Here is a 24120-nt window from a genome sequence, read left to right as displayed (position 1 = left end):
ATTAGGTGAGATCCTTTAGAAAGTATAATAAAACCCAATATTAGAACCCATGCTGCCCCCCAGCCTACTCTGGCTCCACCACACAAGTATAAACTGTTGTGTATATTTTCTGAAGCTCGGCCCTTCTGTCAGCCTTTCCTCAATTCAGTTTAGCTAAAGCCCAAGGCTTACCTCTAAAAGCTCTGTTTCAATCAAAAGTTCACACCAACAGGGACCTCCCTCCCTACTCAGCAACCAATGATCCTCCTCGAAAACAGATGAGTTTTCCTCAAGTCCATGACAGGCCACAATACAGACAGTGGTAAGATGCTGTTCTCCTTTCTGCTAGATTTCTCTGCTGCCAACCTGGAAAGTAACCTTCTCCAGAAAAAGCTTCCCTGACCACCCCCTCCTTAAGCCTTTTATTTGGGTTCCCTTGGTACTTCTGCTATATTCATTCCGTCCATCCATTCCCTCATTAATCTAATCAGCGAAAGACTTGTTTTAGACACAGAATAAACAAACAGGTGAAGTCTCTGCTCTCTCCTAGAGCTTTCATTCCAGGAGGGAAGACAGTAAAAATTGAATATGCAACAAGTCAGGTGGGGATAAATACCAAGAAGAAAAACAAAACAGTGTAGGCAAACAAAGAGGGATATTGCTAGTTGTGGAAGACAGTCAGGAAGGCCTCAGGCTGAGCATTCACATGAAGGAATGTAAGTGCAGACCAGCAGGAGAGCTGGGAAGAGAGTTCCAGCCTACATCTTTCTTCCATGATGGTAGGGATCCCATGTTACTCAGTTTCTCTACCATTGTTATGGGTTGAATTATGGCCCTCCAAAAATGTTGGACTCTTAACCCCCAGGACCTTAGAAGGAACTTTATTTAGAGACAGGGTCTTTATGGAGATAATCAAGTTAAAACGAGGTCATTAGGATAGGTCCCAGTCCAATATGACTGGTGTCCTTATAAAATGGGGAAATTTGGACATACACACAGGGAAAAAATGCCATGTGAGGATTAAGACAGAAATTGGGGTGATACACATATAAGCCAAGAAACATCAAAGATGGCCAGCAAATCACCACATCTAGAAGAGGGGCATGAAACAGATTTTCCCTCACCGGCGCTCAAAATCAACTCTGCCAACACCTTGATCTTGGACTTCTAGACTCCAGAACTGTAAGACAATAATTTTTTGTTGTTTAAGCCTGAGTGGTGTAAGCAAAGTTTACAGTACTCTGTCATGGCAGCCCTAGGAAAGAAATACAACCGAAAGAAATACAACCATATAGCACCTTCAGGATGGCAACCCACTCCAGTGTTCTTGCCTGGAGAATCCCAGGGACGGGAGAACCTGGTGGGCTGCCGTCTATGGGGTTGCACAGAGTCGGAAACAACTGAAGCGACTTAGCAGCAGCAGCAGCAGCAGCAGGATGACTATAATAGCCCCCTAACTGGATTCCCCACTCCCAGTCTTACTTTCTCAATCCATTCTCCATAGTATTGTCCTGATCTCTTTAAAATGAAAATTTGATCATCTCACTGGTTCACAAGCTTTCATTCACTTTTCTTTACCTTCAAGACACAACCCTAATTTCTCAGCTTGGGGACCAACGCCTGTAGGATCTAGCCTGTTTACCTCTCCAACCTTGTTTCTCTCACCTTTGTCCCCCTCCTGGGATGGCCTAACTTCTACTTATTGTCATGCCTCCACTTATGACCACTCCCACTGGGAAGCCTTCCCAAGGCCAGAAATCCAGGTTGTCCCTTCTGTGTGCTCCAGAAGTCCCTGTGCTTGGTGCTGCTGTGACACTTATCAAAGTGTGTCCAAGGCTTGTTTGTCCATCTCCACTTTTGACCATGAGTTCTTGTCCTGGTTGTCTCTCCAGGAGCTAGGAAAAGCGCCCAGCACTTGGTAAATATTCACTGGACAGATGAATAAATGAACAAAGCACACCATGTTCTCACCAGCTGGTCCCAGAAGGAATTTATTTTCCCTCTAAGGGGTGGGGGATGGGGAGGGGACCTTTCAAGGGATTTCTCAATAGTATGTGGAACCACTGGAGCAGGATGGAACTGCACCTTTCCTTAATGGTTTCAAGGGGAATTCAGATTAGACATTCAAGAGCCGGTCCTTGTGTCGCAAGACACTGCAGTACAAGGAAGGGAAGTAAACAAACTCTCTGGCAATTTTTGAGTGGGGGGGGCGGGGGACGGGAGAGTTGACCAGTATTTTTGAGTCTATTTTTTTGATAGGAAGTATCAAGTTTGTTGTGTTTTTTTTTTTTCCCAAGCCTCTGATTTTGCAACTGCAAGCCCATGACCTACAGGACATGTCTCTTGTCTGTGGGTGGACAAGAGATCAGGGGATTCTTGCAACCCAAACTGCAATGTGCTCCTGTGCACAAGTCTCCAAAAAGCAAATATTTTTGAGGTTTAAAAATTATTGCATGCACGGTTATAAATGATGGGGGTGTGGAAAAGGAAAGAGAGAAAGACAGTAACAATGTTTAAATCCATATATTAACTATTCTACACATATATAACTAAAGGAAGACAGAGGGGTAATAGATTCAAATAACCAGGATTTGCTCTCTTCTGCAAATTCCTGAAAGGGGAAATGTATCAGAATTTCCAGTCTTCAAGAAGGGCCTTAAAAAGTCCTGTAAGCAAGATGGGAGAAAAAAAGGGGGGGGCGGATTTGCTCTTCACAGCAGGAAGTCGTCAATGGATATCTAGTTATGAAGAAACAACTCTGAACAGAAGTCCTTATTCGGAGCACTAAACTCACTTTTATCACATAAAGAGCAATTTAAAAGCTCTGAGCAACCTCATCACGGTGTTGGGGAAACAATTCGGCTTCCCCATTTGAGAAAGCAAGAGAGCTCCGACTGGGTAGTGGCCCAGGCCCGCGTTAGGGCTTTTATTTGCAAGTCAATGAGCCAAATGGACGACCAGGCTAGTTGTGCCGCGTTCTGGGAAGCAAGGTTATTAGTATCGCCTATTGGCCCACTGAGCAATTTCACTGAAAAGGAAGAGTCCCAGCAGTGTGTGTGCGCGCGCGGTGCCATACGGGACGTGCAGCTACGTGCCCACCTCCAGAACGACTTTATTTACAAAGCGATTACCATGTTATCTATTTGTTTTCCTTTTCCAGCTTCAGCAGCCTTACCCAGCCCTCGAATTTCTTAATTACAAACCAGTTCGCTTCTAAATCAACCCCAAACCGTCAGGCAGAGCCCGGAGGGACGCTGTGCAAGTTTGCACACACCCCCACCTCCCGGATCAAGGGCAACAGCAGAAGCAAGAAACTGTGTATGTGCAAAAAGGTGGATCTGGGGACGAGGATCGCTGAGTTTGTTTACAGAGCAGAGACGCCTCAGCTCGGATGCCAAAGCTACCAAGAGCTGCAAACGCAAACTTAGCAGAAGCACACGTACCCCGGGAGCGGCGAGCAGCCGCGAAAGTGCGGACCGGATTCCAGGGCCCTGGAGCGGAGACAGCCGAGCCCGCGAACGCGCTCGGTCCACCTGCAGCGGCTGCCGCTGCCGCTCCCCGCCCCCAGCTCCTGTCCTTGAAAGGAGTGGAGGAAATGCATCTACACGCAGAATGGCTAGATCAGGTTTACCCACTGCTCCTATAAAAACACAAAGGCACAGTCCAGGAAAGCGTGCACAGGGGAGAGGGCATTATTTGCCTGAGGCTTAAAAACCCACTCGGGTAAACACAGCCGTTCTTTGCAACCTGGGTAGGCTTTTGCAAAGCCGAGGAGGCAGAAAGGCACTAAACAGGGGGCGCTGTGTGAACCCTATTTTCCCACAGAAAGCAGCCCAGGTCGCTAGGTGAGCTCGAGGTGGGGATTCGGCCAGAGGGGGGCGGTGAATTTTCCTAGTTTCTCTCGCGGTGGGCGCTACCTTCGGGCTGAGCGTCCAGGGAAGACTTTCTGCGCCGGGGGCAGTCTGGCTTGTTATTTGTGGGCCGGGAAGAATCGGGGGGCAGCGGGGCGGCGCCTGGGCCCGCAGGCTCTACGCACGTGCCTCCGGCCGCGGGGACGCGGCTGCCCGGCCCGGTCCCACGTGCCTGATGTTCCGGAATCCGCGTTTCCCCGCCGCCCGCCGGGGAGGCTCTCGCTCCGCCCTTCCTGAAATCCCTTATATTAACTGTGGCCAAAGCCCTAAGAAACACAGCTCATTGTTGGCAGCTGCCGGGCAGTCTAGCCGAGCTGTGAGTGCAGCAGAGGGGAAATAAAAGGGAACGGCTTCGATCCTGCCCCAGCGGTTGCTGCAAGACTTCGGCGCCGACTTCGCGACTGCGAGCGCCTTGCACGCCAGGAAGGCCCCCTCTATGTGCTGCTGAGCCGGTCCTGGACCCGACGATCCCGCCCTCGGTCTTCGGAGCAGAAATCGCAAGGACGGAAGGTAAGTGCGGCTGGCGAAGCTGGCTGGGGCTCCTGCCAGGCCAGTCCTCCGAGGGCTGGGTTTGCCCGGAGGAAGAGCGCGAGGCGGAGCTGGGGAATAACAACAGGATGTGCAACAACAGGATGAGGAGGGCTGATTTAATGCCTGAAGTTCGCGGCTGGGCTATGGGGCACTTCCTTTATTAGGCGACTTCGGGGAGCCAGAGGGGGGTGTGGGCTTGGGTCCCCCGCCGGATCGCAGGGGTTAAGAGCTGTTTGTGCAGCTCGCAGATCTTCTGTTGTGGATGGCAGGTCTTCCTTGGTGGGTAGCCCGGGTGCACAGGCTCCTAGTGGGATCCTCGGGATGAGGATTCGCAGCTGAAGTGCGTCGGATGAACCTGGGAGCCAGAGGCGAGGAAAAGTGGGGTGCGCCGTGGTGGGCGACACGTGTGGCGCGGGTCTCACCGTCTGCCCTTTTCACTTGCAGGACTGGAAATGGCAGACCATATGATGGCCATGAACCACGGGCGCTTCCCCGACGGCACCAACGGGCTGCACCACCACCCTGCCCACCGCATGGGTATGGGGCAGTTCCCGAGCCCCCATCATCACCAGCAGCAGCAGCCCCAACACGCCTTCAACGCCTTGATGGGCGAGCACATACACTACGGCGCGAGCAACATGAATGCCTCGAGCGGCATCAGGCACGCGATGGGGCCGGGGACTGTAAACGGAGGGCACCCCCCGAGCGCACTGGCCCCCGCGGCCAGGTTTAACAACTCCCAGTTCATGGGCCCCCCGGTGGCCAGCCAGGGAGGCTCCCTGCCAGCCAGCATGCAGCTGCAGAAGCTCAACAACCAGTATTTCAACCATCACCCCTACCCCCACAACCACTACATGCCGGATTTGCACCCTGCTGCGGGCCACCAGATGAATGGGACAAACCAGCACTTCCGAGATTGCAACCCCAAGCACAGCGGCGGCAGCAGCACCCCAGGCGGCTCGGGCGGCAGCAGCACCCCAGGCGGCTCCGCGGGCACTTCGGGCGGCGGCGCGGGCAGCAGCAATAGCGGCGGCGGCAGCGGCGGCGGCAGCAGCGGCAACATGCCCGCCTCCGTGGCCCACGTCCCTGCTGCAGTGCTGCCGCCCAATGTCATAGACACTGATTTCATCGACGAGGAAGTGCTCATGTCCTTAGTGATAGAAATGGGTTTGGACCGCATCAAGGAGCTGCCCGAACTCTGGCTGGGGCAAAACGAGTTTGATTTTATGACGGACTTCGTGTGCAAACAACAGCCCAGCAGAGTAAGCTGTTGACTCGATCGAAACCCCGGCGAAAAAAAATCAAATCCCCCAACTTCTTCGGTGTGAATTAAAAAAAACATTCCCTTTAGACACAGTATCTCACTTTTCAGAGCGTGAAAGGTTTGAGAACTTGGAAACAAAGTAAACTATAAACTTGTACAAATTGGTTTAAAAAATTGCTGCCACTTTTTTTTTTTTTTTTCTGTTTTTGTTTCGTTTTTGTAGCCTGGACATTCACCTCCCTTATGTAGTTGAAATACCTAGCTAACTTGGTCTTTTTTGTTGTTTGTTTTTACTCCTTATTTCCTCACTTTCTCCAGTGCTCAACTGTTAGATATTAATCTTGGCAAACTGCTTAATCTTGTGGATTTTGTAGATGGTTTCAAATGACTGAACTGCATTCAGATTTACGAGGAAAAGAAAAAATTGCATTAGTTGGTTGCATGAACTTTGAAGGGCAGATATTGCTGCACAGACTCTGCCATCTCGCTTCATATTTTTAACTATGCATTTGAGTACAGACTAATTTTTTAAATATGCTTAACTGGAAGATTAAACAGATGTGGGCCAAACCATTCTGGATCAGGAAAAGTCATACTGTTCACTTTCAAGGTGGCTGTCCCCCTCCCCCATATGTACAGACAATAATAGGGTGTGGAATGTCGTCAGTGGCAAACATTTCACAGATTTTTATTTTGTTTCTGTTTTCAACATTTTTGACACTGTGCTAATAGTTATATTCAGTACATGAAAAGATACTACTGTGTTGAAAGCTTTTTAGGAAAATTTGACAGTATTTTTGTACAAAACATTTTTTTGAAAAAATACTTGTTAATTTATTCTATTTTAATTTGCCAATGTCAATAAAAAGTTAAGAAATACTTGTTTTCTAGAAGTCATTTGGGGGTGGTTATTCCCTTTGGTGGCTTTGTTTTTTTCCTCTTGAACACTACTGAGGAGAGTCAGCATTCCAAAGGATAAATTACAGGACACTAAAACAGGTCATGATGAGCTTAAAGTGGAGAGCAGGATTTAACATAATTGGCATAATGCTTCATTGTTATCACTGTAACATGCCTCTTGGTGTGGTTTAATCAAAAGCTGCAAAGTTGTCAGAGCAATTTTTTTTTTCTTAATTGCCATCATCTTCAAGTGTACTCCAGAGTTAGAAAGATTTGTAATACAAAACGTTACAAATATTATTTCACAGGGTGGGAGGGGGAAATCAACTGTTTCTTGGTTATACCTGATTCAACTACTTAAATGGAGGTAGACTGGAATAAAATACTGGGAGACTGATGAGGATGGCATTAAAATATAAATCTACCTTTATCTCTAGTGATGAATTTTATTTCTCAGCAAAAGTACTAAAGACAGGCACACATTTTCTGGCTTGAGGGGGGTGGAATTCCATCTTGAGGTTTTCTATTTTTTTCTCTTACAATATTTAAAACTTACTCAGCAGGGTTGATGCAAAGGTCAAATTAAGAGTCTTCACAAGATGTTCCCTCTCAAGCATGCCCTGTTTTCCAGAATTCTGAGTTTTACTGTTACACGCATTGGGTGCAAAGGACATAACAATAAGATCCTTTTTAATTTTACCTGCATGTGTTATCAAAACATAACTACAGTGAAGTAGGTGTCAAGTTTGCCTTGTATAATCAAGCAAAGGAAAAAGTAATATTGTTAAAATTTCAAACAATCCCAATTGGCAGGAGAATGAATTTTGTTTTCCCTTTCATGTTTACCTTCATAAAAGCAACATATCTACATTCATGAAAAAAAAAATACTTTATACATAAACTACTGGAGGAGTACAGAAATGTAGGTTGTGGGAAATCTCACAATCCTTTAAAAGAGCATTTCATTTAGACTCAAGATTCTAATCTTAAATCCCATATTTCATAACAAAAAATCAGGAGATGAGGGTATAGAGAAATGTTAAATTACAGTGAGTCTGACGTAAAGGCTGATTTCAAGTAAAATTCAGATCACCTATTCTATAATTCTGTTTCCAAAGCAGGCCATTAAGATGCACACTCCACTGGGTTTTTTATACCTCTATAATTGACACTTCTTTATTAAAAATTATTTTGTGAGTAAATAATTTCACTGAAAATATACCATCATTCAAAACTCTTCACTCCATTTAAAGGCTAATCCAGATTTCCCACATTAATAGTTAAAGCTGAAGTTTTCTTCAGCGCAGACATGTCAATACTAAATCTGCGATCAGCAGTAAATCTTCCTGGCTAAGCATTTTCACAGTAAGTTTTTCTTTTTCCTTTTTTTTTTTTCCAGAGACTCAAGTGAAAAAAAAAAATGTTTGCATACATATTAATACAGCAATTGTAGTTGTTTTTCACTTGTGCCAGGAAAAAAGACAAAAGGGAAGGCTATTGGAGGCATTTTTTTTTTTTTTAACGTAAAGAAAGAAGCAAGAGAATTGTTTTGCCACCACCCTTCACCATTTATTCTGCCAGGGAATAAGCCACAACACCTGCTCTGTCACTAAATTCCTCCTGCTGCTTTAAGGCCGGAACACATATGTGAAGATGCAGAGCCCAAGGAACTATTATTAGATCTGGAGCCTATCTCTGCCAGAAGAGAGGACTCAACCAGAAGGGCTGGGTGAATAGCTCAATTTCTCTTCAGTACAAACACAAAGTCCCCAGACTCCTTCATTTGAATGATCTCTATTTCATTAAAACTCTTTCATGATCAACAACTGAGTAGATTCTGTGGGATTTCTGCAGGTCTCTTAAGCAAAGAAAAATAACTCCTTGTTTTAACAACCTGATTCATGAAACCTGTACAGTGACCTAGATCACCCGGCTACTGGCAGACATTTGCAAAACCTTTTGTGGTCTTGTTTCCTACCTACTAAGTTGCTTATAACATATGGGGAAATTTGACCTCTGTACCTTGGCTGTTTTTCAAAAAGTTCTAATATGGTACAAGAGTTTCTGTTTTTTAAGTTTTGCCCACAAATACACTTTTGATTTTCAAGAAGAGATCATTGATAAGCCACAGCAAAATATCACAGAAACACATCAGAAAAATAAGAACACGTTAATAAAAAGCTTGTATCTCTGTTGTGGCTGCTAAAAATCCTGGTAGCAGTATCTTTGCTGGAGCTGATACAGACGTTACAGCTATGGATGGGTCTTTGAAGAACAGTTACCTAATCATCACTGTTTATGGGGTGCTAGTCTAAAGCACTAGTACCAGAAGGCTGACATCTATTGTGAAGTTTATGGTCTCCGTGACTTTTACTACTGTAAACTGGAATAGCTATAAATTGATGTCAACATTAAAGGCCAGATCCTTTAGAGCAAAATATTAATCCACTAATCTATTATGGGTGGCCAGCTCTGAAATATAAACTTTGCAGTCCTGGACCATTAGGTGTTTTCGCCCCCTTGTGGAATTTATTTAGAAGGTCAAAGAAAAGCTAAGAGCTCAAGAGGGTTTTATTTGTTTTATTGTTGTTGTTGTTGTTTTACCATTTCTGAAGACTTCATTTTCTTTCTTGAAGCAAACCGCATATATTTCAGAAAACAAATTTTCCACCGAAGAAGATTCCAAAATAAACACCCTTTATGAAGAGTATTTTACTTACCAAAGACCTTAACTTATGATTAAATGTACATACTTGAAATTTGCCTCATGTTTCAAAATGGACATCGGCTAAGGGATTTTCTTACTAAAAGGTAATGAGCAATGCTTTAGCCTGTCAGTTAAAGCTGACACACTCTTTACCCTCAAAACAGAACTGCTGATCTGGAATCAGTACAAATAATAATGCAGTTGATGTACAGGGTTGGAAAGGTGGAGGAGAATCTCCAGGAATGCACAACGCAATTATCTACATTGGAATGTGATCAAGCCATGGGCTCTAATCTTGTGAAAAGGGCCACAGGATATTTAATGAGACTGAGAGTTGCTGCCTAATTGATTCAGTAAAATTTACTTTAAAATAAACTTGGCAGATAACATTGTCTCCTCAAAATAAATAAATGTAGAATTCAAGGAATTTAGGACTCAAGCCATTGCCAATGTTCTCCTCTCCTCTATTGTTTTACTAGCACAAGAGAGATGGCACACACAGCCTCAGAGATGGTATTCATCATTTTGGTACTTATATCACTATCATCTGAATGAGAACTCCCAGGCAGGTTGAAGCAAGAGACCCATAGGTAGTACATCAAGTAACTTAGCCAGTGAACCCCTATTATCATGTGTCCTGTTTGTCTTTTCCCCTCAGAGTAGAAGGAACAATAGCAATGTCAGAATTTTAATAGCAATGGACTGGCTTAAATTACTTGACCTATTTTTATCCAGCAAGGAGAAAAATGATGTGTTTTTTTTTTTTTCCTGGTAGCCATTCTTATCATTTAAATTAGAAAAAGAAATATAACGACATTTTCTATTAAATAGTGTATTGTTCATAAACAGCTTTAGTTTGCCAATAAGACTCACCTTTATTTTTGAAAAAAATTTGACACCTGAAGTAAAGAAATTTTTCCCTTCACAGGAAGACTTAAATTCATAAGTAATGTTAAATAATGAATTGAAAATGTTCTAGGAGATGACGGTGTGAATTTCTATAGTATTTTGCTATTTGTGAACATAATAAAGAGAAGTTAGGAGAAGTAGGGTTCTACTGTGTTGAGGAACTGAATCCATGATCCCCAGACAAAAAAGAATTTTTAACCAACCATTCTCATATTTTCGATGAAAAGATATTGACTTTTTGGAGGCTGAATCCTTATCAATTACTTCTTTCCCTAAGATGAGCACGAAAGTTGCCAGTCCCAAGGGGTTGGTTTGGGAGGGCTTCTGGAGAGTTCTGCTTGGGTAAACCAAGGCATGCAGAATGAAACAAAGCAGGTGAAAGACAAACTATGAGTACCATTACTGGCTTTATATGTTGTTGATTTTCATTAGGTTGAACTAATCTGAAAGATTAGTGAGACAGGGCAGGACTTGGGATGAGGACAGTGCCTCACAGGATTCTTGGAATTTTCCCATGGCCTCACCATTGTACTCCACCCTGAAATCCTTCCTTTCCTTCCCTCTCAAGTAAAGGGGTTCCTTGATTACATTTTGAGTTGCTGAACAAAGCAGACAAGGAATTCTGGCTCCAGAGTAGCCTGTGGCAAGACCAGGTTGGTATGCTGCACCTTGCAGGAGATATGCAAATAGGTGAGTGGCTTTTAAAAGTTAATAGTGCTAAAAGAATCCTGTCAATCCATTCTGAAGGCTGGTTAGGAAGCCAGCTTTCAGCCTGAGTTAAAGTCAAACGAGCATAAAATCAGAAAAAGTTGTCAAAGGACGGCCAACTCCAGGTTGTGATATTAGTGTGTGAACACTTGTAGGAGACAGTACGCAGAGTGACGGAAATGTAATCAGGGCTGTTGAAGCCTTTTCCCTTTCTATCTCTCTAGCATGAATGCTGCATGCTCAGTTGCTTCAGTTGTGTCTGACTCTTTGGGACCCCATGAACTGTATAGCCCTCCAGGTTCCTCTGTCCATGGGATTCTCCAGGCAAGAATATAGCCCTCCTCCAGGGGATCTTCCTGACCCAGGGATTGAACACGAATCTCCTGGATCTCATGCATTGCAGGTGGATTCTGAGTCACCTGGGAAGCCCATATCTCCCTAGGGGGACTAGTATAAAATACGGCCCTGTGTTCCTCTACGCAGCTTGGCCCACGGAAATTTTTTAAATTTCTAGTAACCAACTTCTTAAAATAATTTTTTTCCCTTGGCTTTCTGACACTTAATATCTCCATGTTGACAAAACACATAGTGCTAAAATTGTGCATGAAAATCCATAGGTCACCTTGTAAATATTGTCCCATTACATTTATTTGGAATGACTCTTTGAAAGAAGATAGGCAGGATGATGGCTAGTTCTACATTTCTTCTCTTTACCCAATGTGTTTAGCAAATATATGGATGATGAGGCCAGGAGGTAAAAAGTGACTGAATTGCTATATTCCTAATATTTTAGGTAAAATAAACATACAAATCTTTCTTAAGTTCCTCTATCTGAGGGACTATTTTAGAGTAACGACTCTCAGGTGGATGGGGCCACCCCTCTAAGAGGCAGATCAGAATGGAAGAGGGTAAAAGAGGGCAGTAATTTGGAAAAAAGAATGTATTCCATACTATTATATATTGGGGAAAATGCTTAAATACATTATACTTTCAGTAAAACATAATATAGAAGACTTTGAAAACTCTTCTTAACTAATGGGGCATGGTTTTTAACAATGGTGAGAAACACTCTTTAGACTACATGGGACCAAATCAAAGAAATGCACCCTTCAGCCAGCATTACTTAAATCATTTTGTTGCGTCAAGTTTCCTGTGGCTGGGCTGACTTTGCAGAGTACCTGCGATGTAGTGGGTATTGTGGTAGTCTCTTTACATACATAATCTTATTAATCCTCACAATATTCTTGCAAGGTACAAGTCATTATTTCAATTTTAGATAAGGAAACTGATATTTAGAGAGGAAGTAAATTGCTCAAGGGCGAAACAGCCAGTAGGAGACTGAGTGGTTTTACAGATCTAGCTTCCAAGACAGTGTTCTGTAACACGGCTGTTCTAAACCAAATTACTCCTATTCTTAGATGTCACTGATTGCAAGCTGATCAGACAACTTAATAAGAGTGCTTCAGGGAAAAACCCACTGCATTATATGTACACAAATTGTAAGCTATACTAACACAGCTATGACATGTATCTATTTATACAATTACATATGACTTCTTTCTAGGATTCAAAAGATTTCAGTCTACACTTTTTCAAACCCATTCTAAAGATTCTTCCAACTTAAGTGTGGTCCCTGACAGTGCAAGGATAGCATTTGTGATGAGTCTGCCGAATCCTTCCTAACACTTTCACCATGTTAGCACCTGAAGTTGAAAGAATACCAGTGATTTAAACTGTAATTTTGCTTTTTTTCTTCTTACTTGAATTACATATACTAATAAATAGTATATAGTTAGACAGTAAATAGTTTCTTTCAGAAATTAAGCCAGCACCTTAGCTTTGTCAATTCTGTAATCTATTAAATGAAAATGTCATTAGCTAAATTCTTCCATGTAAAGATACCACATCATAACTTGACACGCTATCTGGAAGCAACTATGATTTAACACTGATTATAAGATTCAGGCTGATTTCAGAATATTAATATGTTAAAAAACTGAACATCTTAGAATAAAGAAAATACAGTATTTAGTTACTTTACAGTTAATCTCCCTCAATCTATCTAAACTTTTTTGATGTAGGTATAAGCCCAATTCCTTCTGCTTTGGTCTTCTACTGAAATGGAGAACTCTTCTATTAATAGTTAGAATTTAAAAAAATAACAGGTCAGGAGTAAAAACCATTGAGTTGTAGCCTTAGTTCTGCAACCAAAGAGCTGGGTAATTCAATCACTATTGGCTCAAGTTTCTCCATCAGTGAAATGAAGGTGTATGTTTAATTAATACATCCTGTATTCAAATCCTCATGAAGGAAACATAAACCCATTCCTATCATTTTCTCCCTTTGGAAAGTTGGAGTAAAATATTATATAAAACTCCTTCAAAATCTTACTGTTCTTTCTCCAAGCTAACTGAGTCTGGGGGTGTGCTATAGACCTGAGCCAGTTGAGTCAATCCTCCAAGGGTTGCAATCATGTCAGTCAATGTTCCACTTCAATGTCAAAAATTCCCATAAGTGTTGGCTGCTGAGATTTCCCTATCTGTAAGCAAATATCAAAAAATGACCACCCACAACATATTTCTAGTACATGCACTTGCAAAGACATAGGTGACTATGTAACATTCTTGAAAATAATTTGATTAGGTCTACATTTCAGGTTCTGTTCTATTTTCTTACAGATTAAGTTCATTCTTCCAACCTCATAAATAACACTCTCAAATATTTATACTTTCTTTCCTTCAAATGACTCTTCCTGAACCACAATCATCATTATTAACATCATCACTGTTATTGTTTATTTTCTCAGAGACAATCTTATACATAATGCTAAAGTAGAGGAAGCTGGACAGTGTCAAACATTTTAAGTAGGTTCTTAGGGTTCCTGTCAAGGAGCAGGAGGCACATGGCTGTCATTTTATTTCCCTCTCCTCAACTTCCCAATACACATAGTCTCTTTGTTTCACACCACAACATTCCTCCAATTTAGAGCATCAGTTGTTTAGCTAGATGACAAACTAACAGACTAGTCAAAAATAATATATAAAGGGAATCACAGAGCATAATTTGTAACTACCCAAGAAATAATTCATAACTGACTGTAAAAGTAATGTAGCTAAAGAACTACGACAAAATATTGTTACAATAAAATACTTGCTGCTTTCACTACTTGGCCACTAGGTGTAGCTGAAGGCCTGTAAGCCCATAATTGCATTTTTCTCCTGAGCAACCAAGACTAGAGTGTCACATGCCTAAAGAAATTGCCCTCCACCACTGCTGTTCATTTTATTGAAACATACATTATACCACATGACCTATTATAACCTTCAACATTAAGGACAAGCCAAGGACACTTCTATAACTCTCTGCCCAGGCACCATTGCTCATTACACTCTAATAAAAACTGCAAATTGACAAAAGGTGTCTTTGAGCAATCCTCCACCTTTTTGCTCTAATTCTCCCCTACCCTTTCTGAAGTGCTCTCATCCTGCCTTCCGTTCACTCAGCTACCAGGGGCTCAGTTTTCTGCCCCACTAAGAACTTATATATCTTAAGAGAGAAACTCTTAGAGAGAGTACAGCATTTAAACTACAGGAATGTTTTGAATGATAAGACTGAGTGCCTCAGTCAGAAAGATATTTTCAGGTTGTTAATCGGGTTGACTCACTGGAAAAGACCCTAATGCTGGGAAGGATTGGGGGCAGGAGGAGAAGGGGACGACAGAGGATGAGATGGTTGGATGGCATCACCAACTCGATGGACATGGGTTTGGGTAAACTCCGGGAGGTGGTGATGGACAGGGAGGCCTGGCGTGCTGCGATTCACGGGGTCGCAAAGAGTCGGACACGACTGAGCAACTGAACTGAACTGAATCCTTTCTCTGACCCATTGCTCTCTCTGTTTCTCCTCCTGCCTGTCAAGCCCATCCAGTTCAATGCCTTTCATTGGCCCTTTGCTGTTACTTTAAATGTTGGTGGACTGGACTGTGACTCAAACAGCTGCCTGAAAGCTATCTAGCACGTTAGCTGACCAGGAAAATTCCAACCAAGAAACAGAAACTATAGTCAGATTACAGTGGTGCTTAAACTGAAATTCTCTGGATTTGAGCCTGAGCTGTCCTTTGGGGGCCATATACTTATACTGAATGAAACTAGCTTGCTGAAGTCAAAAGGAGAATTGGTGTTCACTAGCCTCTCACCTCACGGCACTAGCAAATTCCATGAAACCAGGGGAATGGAACACCTGGTCAGAACAAAGCAATACTAAGAGACCACATGATCCTAAATACAGATGGAGAGAGAAGGTACATCTGTCCTTGACAGCTTTTTAATTCCCTGATTCAGCACCCAGAACCCAGCCATCAGCTGGGCATAGTTTGTATGAAATATCCCCAGACAAGTCTTCATCTGCTCTAACTTGAGTGATTTTAAGTCAAACATCTATTTAAGGACTCTATGGCGGGCTGCCGTCTATGGGGTCACACAGAGTCGGACACGACTGAAGCGACTTAGCAGCAGCAGCAGCTTTGGCATATGTCGTTCCCTCTGCCTGGAAGGCCCTTTTCATCTTCCCCTTGATGAAGTGTCCCTCAAAATCCATCTTAAGCGTTTTCCTCTCTGAGAGACCTCCCTACATTGTGGCAGATTGGTTAATTCACTAATTTAGTAATGTCAACAGGACTTGGTTTTTTTTTCATTTCTCTACTGTGCTGGCCTCACCTCAGACTGGTGACAGGTGACATTAGAAGAGCTTACACGATGTATGGACCAACAATGTCCAAAAGAATGGCTATCTCTTTCTGTGGCTTTTTTTTTCCTTCAAGAGAAAAAACTTCCCAGAAGCATTCCTTCCCTCCATGTACTGTGTCACATTCCCTTTTCTGAACCAACCACTGGGATAGGTTTTACCACAGGATGGAATTAACAGAATTGGGGTGGGGTAGGTAGATGAAGGCCAGCAACTCCATCACTAGAAGATTCAAAAGTTAAGTGAACTCTTTCCAAAATTCTTGTTTTAAGGCCTGGATTTTTTGCTGGAACTTAAAAGAACTATTTTTAAAGCTTTTATATTTTCAAATAAGTCTTCTTTATATAATAAAGATGTATTGCTAACAAAATTATATTATAAATCACTCAGAGCAGGTTTATTTGATAAAGGTTGAAATGTCTTCTATAAAGTGACATTTGCTAATATAAATAAATATCCTCTTACAAAGAAATATATACTCATTATGTCTTCATTTCTGGCCCTTCAAAAATTCTCTTGTTAATATGATTAATCAACAATTTCGCTGAACCAAGAAAATCATGTACATGTTGGCAGGTGATTAATCTTAGTACAAAATGAAGAGAATCTAATATTTATGAACAAATTCTTGATAGCTATGTGGTATTTCCATGATAAAACTCATTGGTCCCTGTGCCAAAGCCAAAAAAGAATACAGAATTAGTCTAAGACTGAAAAGGGGTGGGGGGTATAAGAGAAATCTACCACAGGGTATCTTTTATTCTTCCTACTCATTGCTTGCTCTAGCCTTCCACAAAATGCCTTTCTCCATCCCAGTAATGTATCCACATAAAAATACACATGATTTTACTTGATGACCATGCTTGGTTAGGTTTGCCCAGATAGACTGAATTGGTTGAATCATCATAACTTATCCACCTGACTGCAGCTGACTGGTCCATGAATAAAACCTGACCCAATAAAAACCTTTCCCAGTGAATTTAACAACAGAGAGGTCAAGTTTTTTCTCTAGTGATGAAATTATAAGTTTGGAAACTGCTGTTAGCCATAAGGCCAGCTGTACTGAATGAGCTGGTCTGAGAGAGTCAAGACAACATGAACAGAGAAGCAGAGACAAAAATCTGAGTCCCTGAAGTCTAGTTGCAACTTTGTCTTTCCTGAAGTTTAGCTACATGAAACAATACACTTTCCTGTCCCTGAACTAATCTGAGTTAGATTCAATCACATGACACAAAATCATCCTAACACATACTAACACTAACACAAATTTTTTTAAATGTTTCATTGAAATACATATTGGAGGGTTATTTTATACCTACACTAGTGAGTGAAGTAAAAATGATCTTGTCCATAAAAAATATGAGGTATGTAAAGTGTCTGTTTTAAAGTGTCAGAGGAAATTTAAAATTTCTTCCTCAGGTAAAGCTTCTAACATACTCTTGCACTGATATTACAGTGAGCAATGGACACTGTGATGTGCTGTGCAAATTTCCCTTTAGGACTGAAGGACTCTTCCCTCAGTTGCTGGGAATGCAGCCAGCAGACAGTCCACAGCTCTTCAGAATTCCTGGTCACGCTGCCCAAGACCATTCCTTTTCCTCAGGTTCAGTTCAGTTCAGTCACTCAGTCGTGTCCAACTCTTTGCGACCCCATGGACTGCAGCATACCAGGTTTCCCTGTCCATCACCAACTCCCAGAGCTTACTCAAACTCATGTCCATTGAGTCGGTGATTCCTCAGGTAGCCTGCCTCCAATGACTGGGATAAAGGTCTGGTTCTCTCACCCCAACTCGGAACACCTCTGAAAGGCCATCCTAGCTTCAGAGATTCCAGAGGGTGAGTTGAGGACTTTATCCAGGCTGCAACGCACCCCATCATCTGCCCAATCTGCTTCCTGCCCCTTCCTTCCATAGAAAATGCTTCCAACAGTAACTCCCCCAGCCCACCCACTTCCCAGTAGGAGATGCTAATATCCATTTCAGAGGCCACCGACCAAGAAACCCAACCTGCAAGACAGTGCTTTTCAAAATTTATCAAATATTATGTGGTTTTAAGAAAATTTACCAAGCTAGCCTTCAAAAGTATGTGAGCTGAGAACTTCCAGACATTCAAGCTAGATTTACAAAAGACAGAGGAACCCATGGAAGCAACCTAGATGTCCATCAGCAGACGAATGGATAAGGAAGCTGTGGTACATATACACAATGGAATGTTACTCAGCCATTAAAAAAAATACATTTGAATCGGTTCTACTGAGATGGATGAAACTGGAGCCCATTATACAGAGTGAAGTAAGCCAGAAAGAAAAACACCAATACAGTATACTAATGCATATATATGGAATTTGAAAGATGGTAACGATAACCCTATATGCAAGACAGAATAAGAGACACAGATGCATAGAACAATTTTATGGACTCTGAGGGAGAAGGTGAGGGTGGGACGTTCTGGGACAATAGCATTGAAACATGTATATTATCATATGTGAAACAGAACACCATTCCATGTTCGATGCATGAGACAAGGGCTCAGGGCCGGGGCAATGGGATGACCCAGAGGGATGGGATGGGGAGGAAGGTGGGTGGGGGGTCCAGGAGGGGGAACACATGTAAACCCATGGCTGATTCATGTCAATGTATGGCAAAAACTATTACAATATTGTAAAGTAATTAGCCCCCAACTAAAATAAATAAATTTATTAAAAAAAAAAAAAAAAAGACAGAGGAACCAGAGATCAAATTGCCAACATCCACTGGATCACAGAAAAAGCAAGGGAGTTCCAGAAAAACACAACTACTGCTTCATTGACTATGCAAAAGCCTTTGACTGTGTGGATCACAACAAACTGCAGAAAATTCTTCAAAGATGGGACTACCAAACCACCTGACCTGCCTCTTGAGAAACCTGTATGCAGGTCAGAAAGCAACAGTTAGAACTGGACATGGAACAACAGACTGGTTCCAAATCGGGAAAGGAGTACATCAAGGCTGTATATTGTCACCCTGATTATTTAACTTATATGCAGAGTACATCATGAGAAATGCTGGGCTGGATGAAGCACAAGCTGGAATCAAGACTGCCGGGAGAAATATCAATAGCCTTGGATATACAGATGACATCACCCTTATGGCAGAAAACAAAGAGGAACTAAAGAGCCTCTTGATGAAAATGAAAGAGGAGAGTGAAAATGTTGGCTTAAAACTCAACATTCAAAAAATGTAGATCATGGCATCCGGTCCCATCACTTCATGGAAAATAGATGGGGAAACAATGCAAACAGTAACAGACTTTATTTTCTTGGGCTTCAAAATCACTGCAGATGGTGACTGCAGCCATGAAAATAAAAGATGCTTGTTCCTTGGAAGAAAAGCTATGACAAACCTAGACAGCATATTACAAAGCAGAGACATTACCTTACCAACAATGGTCCATCTAGTCAAAGCTATGGTTTTTACAGTAGTCATGTATGGATGTGAGAGTTGGACCATAAAGAAGACTGAGCATTTTTGAACTGTAGCGTTGGAGAACACTCTTGAGAGTCACTTGGATTGCAAGGAGATCCAACCAGTCAATCCTAAAGGAAATCAATCCTGAATATTCATTGGTAGGACTGATGCTGAAGCTCCAATACTTTGGCCACCTGCAAAGAGCTGACTCATTAGAAAAGACCCTGATGATGGGAAAGTCTGAAGGCAGGAAGAGTAGGGGACAACAGAGGATGAGATGGTTGGATGGCATCACCAACTCAATGGACATGAGTTTGAGCAGGCTCCAGGAGATGGTGAAGGACAGAGAAGCCTGGTGTGTTTCATCCATGGGGTCACAAAGAATCAGATATGACTGAGTGACTGAACAACAAGAAAAACTAAATAATATTTGAGCTTCCCTGGTGACTTGGTGGTAAAGAATACCTGCCAATGAGAAGATAAGGGTCCAGTCCCTGGATTGGGAAGATCCCCTGGAGAAGGAAATGGCAACCTATTTCAGTATTCCTGACTGGGAAATCCCATGGACAGAGGAGCCTGGCTGGCTACAGTCCATGGGGTCACAAAAGAGTCAGACACATTTTAGCAACTAAACAACAGCAAGAAAAACTCAGTAACTATTTAATGGTTTCTTAAAATTTCCTAGCACTCTACTAAGCATTATAACAGAGAGCAGGATAAAAGTATAAGGCATATCTCCTACCTTTAAGGAACTCACAGTCTCATTGGAGACATGCAGTTTAAGCAGTCATGTTCATTTGGCACAGCAATATGCTCAAATGAACACAAAATTGGCATATAGGGTATGATTTATAAATATTAACTGATGAATAAATGAGTGAATGAATGAATAGAAAGAGATATATATGAGCTGTGATAAGCCATGAAATTTATTTGAGGCTGAGCCACACTTACCACTGTCATTTTTTTTTTTTTATCCATTAACCCATTTTACCATTTGCCACTTTTCATATCAAAATATAGACTAATTGACTAAAACAAAAATATAAGATCTTAAACAAATCTGCTTTGGTTTGGAGAAGTTCTTATGGGAAAAAAAATTGTCCTTGTCCCATGTGCTAGAATCTAATCTATCAAACACTCTGAACAGCTGAAGTGGACCAACCACACTCTCATCTCACAAATACAATCTATGGAGAGAGCTCTTCTACAGTCAGTAACAATCACCTCAACGTTGACAATTTTACGTCACTATAGTATTCTACAGACATCAACCCTACCTTACCCTACCTTACCTTATTTGGTCCTCATGTCATCCTAGAGGGTTGGAAGGGTAAATATCATTGTGTCTCTCTTTCACAGATGGAGAAACGGAAGTCCGGAAGTCCTAAATGTTAGAGGTGGGATTAAAATGGAATCCTCTCACTCCCACAGCAGCTCTACAAAGTCTTCAGTTTTACACAGACTATTCATGGGGCTCTGTCTCTTAAGATTGCTAAATGAGAACTATGATTTATGTTAGTAATAAGAGAATTTATACTTTTAGTTAATTCTAGCAGCGCAGTTAGCTTTGGACTCAATAAAAGTCAGTCAAGCTTAATCAAGCAGAATTTGTATCACTGCATACATTACTCAGAAATAACGTATTTGAATATGAGCCTTGAATTAAAAAAACAGAGAAATTTTTCCAATTAATTATAGTTGTGTTTGAGCAGATAAATGTGTATTACATTCTAGACAATAAGTATCTTTAACATCTATCTAGGATACTATTTACAATTATACAATTCCTAATTACAATTTTATCTAATGATAAAAACTAGGTTCTATCAGAAACCTTTTTCCTTTTCCACTCAGCTGTACTGCATAACATTCTATTCTTAACTGACATATACTTATTTTGAATGTCTACTTTGAAAGATCTCTTGTGGAGTAGAAGTGGGGGCGGGGTGAAAACTGATGGGAAAAGAAATTGTGCTGCCAGCTCCTGCAATGTACCTTCAACTAATATCAGCTTGCTGTTTTCTCCACATGATTTCAGCCAGCATATGGCAAAAGTATCAGTTCGCTTTCTCTTCCCTTCGTGAGTGAATTGAGGTCATCTCTTGTGCAGTCATTATTCTGTAAGGATTACTCTGTAGGATGATTTGATTTCCTATTCTCTTGTCCACTCCTATTTCCAACTATATTTACATCTCATTGATTCTCAGAAATAACGTCTTAGATCCATTCCATCTGCTCATGTACGTAACGAAGATTCAGTTTCTAAAGTGTTCTGTTCCTGAATCTCAGTCTCATCCCAGCAGCTTGATTTATGGACTATATGACCTTGGCCAAGACAATTATGTCCTTGCTAGCTTTAGCTTCCTCCTTTAGACAAAAGAGATAATTATAACTGTTCTGCTTATTAATGTGTCTGGGAAGACCACAGGAGATCCCTGGAATGTATGGATTTAATGTTCATGGTTATGCATTAAACCTGAAAGTCCCTGATACAAACAGTAGATTGTCATTTTGAATTAGTGGATGTTTAAGGACAGCATCTGAGACAGTCATTCAGCTGGTGCTTGAGCTCCCGGACTGTCCAATAACTGTATCTTCTTCAGCTTTCTGGTTCCCTTCTCATCAGCGAAAATTCACATTGAGCAATAAAACTTCACTTTTTGTTAATCAAGGGCCGCCCCCCCGCCCCGCCCTGCAAAGCAAGCCATCTGCAAGCATTGTTGGCAAAATTGAAAAAAATGTAAAGAGAGCTAAGAAAGTGATAATTACTAGTGAGAAAAATCAAGTTTTGAATATAGAGTGGAATGTGGAATTCAGCAGTGACTAGTGACTCTGTTTTGCAAATGATTCTGCCATATTTATGCAATGTGGAGGGAAGAAAAAGTGATTAAAGACACTATTTCAGTAAAATGCTTTAGCCAATGCAAATATGGAAATTTCTGGGGAAAAAAAACTATATGTTAAAATAGTTTTGTAACTTGAAGTATTCCAGATGAGTTTGGATGTATCTCTCTCAAACGTTAAGAACCTGCTATAAAAGGAAGTATGGGGGAAAAAAAAGGAAGTGTGGAAATGCCGGGCATGTTACTATTGTCTCACCTAATGAGATATTGTTCCATGCAATGAGTGCTGATCACATAGAAGTTTCAAATACTTTTTTGACTTCTACATAAAAAAACTAAGCATTTTTTAAATTTACTTTTAAAAAAAGTTTTTTACTGAGGTATAGTTGATTTACAATGTTGTGTGAGTTTCAGGTGTATAGTAAATTGAGTCTGTTATACACGCATCTACTCTTTTTTACATTTTTTTCCCATGTAGGCCATTACAGAGTATTGAGTAGAATTTACAGAGTATTGAGCAGAGTTCACTCTGCTACACAGTAGGTCCTTATAAGATTAAGCATTTTAAAACCCCAAGAACTCATAGGAGAACATTAAGCAGGTTAGATATTGCCTGTGTTTGCTTAAAACTATTGACTACTTTAAAGGTGTCCCTGTGTGTGTATGTGTGCTCAGTCACGTCAGTCATATCTGACTTTGTCCAACCCCATGGACTGTAGCCTGCCAGGCTCCTCTGTCCATGGGATTCTCCAGGCAAGAATACTGAAGTGGGTTGCCATGACCTCCTCCAGGAGATCTTCCTAACCCAGGGATTGAACCCACAGCACCTCCTGCATCTTCTGTATCGCAGGCAGATTCTTTACCGCTGAGCCACCTAGGAAGACCAAAGGTGTCCCTATGACTGTATAAATGCTCCTACCTTTTAATTTATCTGTTTTCCTTCTATGAATTTACTCTAAGAAAGTAGCACAAAATATGGAGAAACACATGCATTACAATATTTGTTGCGGTGTTTTATCCAGAGAAAAGTTTCCAGAAATAATCCACTTCTAAGGGGATGGTTCAGTAAATCATAGTAGAGACATGAAAGGAATATTATATAGTCACTGAAAATGATGTATTAACAGACTTCAATGAAAAGTAGAAATGCTATGACAAAATTTAAGAAATTCAGAAGAATCTATGTTCCTGTTTGAGCTTAACCTTGTGAAGATGTGTGTTGATAAAAGACTGAATATAACTATGCCAAAATACAGTGGTTTTTGAGCACTGGAATTATGAGTTCTTTATATTTGATGTACTTTCCAGTTTTTCTATAATGTACATATCTTACACGTATTTGTTGTTGTTCAGTTGCTCAGTCATGTCCAACTCTTTGTGACCCCATGGAATGTAGCACGCCAGGCTTCCCTGTCCTTCACCATCTCCTGGAGCTTGCTCAAACTCATGTCCATTGAGTCAGTGATGTCATCCAACCATCTCATTCTCTGTCATCTTACATGTATAGAAGAAAGATAGCACTAAGTTGTGTCTGACTCTTGCAAGCCTTCCAAGCTCCTCTGCCCATGGGATTCTTCAGGCAAGAATACTGGAGTATGTTGCCATTTCCATCTCTAGGGGAACTTTCCGACCCAGGAACTGAACCCAGGTCTCCCACATTGCAAGCAGATGCTTTACCAACTGAGCTACACAGGAAGCCCTTACATGTATAGTCTGGGGAAAAAACAGAAAAATCTAAAATAATCTATCTTTCTAAAAATTAACAATATCATCTGCAGGAATGATGTGTCATGAATAAAGGAGACACTACTCCAGTGTCAAAAACTAAAATAGTCGTTGACAATCTACAGGTTTGTAAATGTCTCTCAGCTTCCTGCCTGCCACTTATAAAATCAGACTGTCTATAACTTTTGAATGCTTCTATAGCTAATAAAACAGAAATTACTGACAGTATCAAGAAAAAAATTCCAGATGCCTATTATTATCCAAAGTAGTTATTTATTTGTAAATATCTGACTATTAAATACTGGGCTTCCCAGGTGGTGCAGTGGTAAAGAATCTGCCTGCCAATTCAGGAGATTTAAGAGATTTAGGTTTGAGCCCTAGGTCAGGAAGATCCTCTGGAGGAGGAAATGGCTACCCACTCTGCTATTCTTGCCTGAGAAATTCCATGGACA

General features: G+C 41.4%; 2 protein-coding genes across 6 annotated transcripts in view; one reads left to right on the top strand and one right to left on the bottom strand.

Annotated features, from left to right (window-relative positions):
- Window positions 1-24120, bottom strand: part of LOC145521081 (uncharacterized) — a 489520-nt gene that overhangs the window by 422922 nt on the left and 42478 nt on the right. For 2 of the 5 annotated variants that reach the window (XR_014065091.1, XR_014065089.1), the window contains exon 1: window positions 20393-20484. The exons of the other annotated variants lie outside the window; for them this stretch is intronic. The gene's annotated coding sequence lies outside the window, so the exon portion shown is untranslated. Of the gene's footprint in view, window positions 1-20392; window positions 20485-24120 lie in introns of those variants that run through there. 5 annotated transcript variants of the gene reach the window in all.
- Window positions 4166-6562, top strand: CITED2 (Cbp/p300 interacting transactivator with Glu/Asp rich carboxy-terminal domain 2). Its single transcript, XM_081528983.1, has 2 exons — window positions 4166-4400; window positions 4866-6562. Exon 2 carries the CDS (start codon window positions 4874-4876, stop codon window positions 5693-5695), a length of 822 nt encoding a protein of 273 aa, XP_081385109.1. The 5' UTR covers window positions 4166-4400; window positions 4866-4873; the 3' UTR covers window positions 5696-6562.

Source organism: Giraffa tippelskirchi, chromosome 9, assembly GCF_054371585.1.
Source record: "Giraffa tippelskirchi isolate mGirTip1 chromosome 9, T2T-mGirTip1v1.2.pri, whole genome shotgun sequence".
In the NCBI taxonomy this organism is placed as follows: domain Eukaryota; kingdom Metazoa; phylum Chordata; class Mammalia; order Artiodactyla; family Giraffidae; genus Giraffa; species Giraffa tippelskirchi.
Note: the sequence above shows the minus strand (reverse complement) of the source record. Positions and strands in the feature narration are given on the sequence as shown.

Excerpts from the sequence above, each read along its gene's own strand:
- CITED2 (XM_081528983.1), top strand. The coding sequence starts at position 4,874 with ATGGCAGACCATATGATGGCCATGAACCACGGGCGCTTCCCCGACGGC.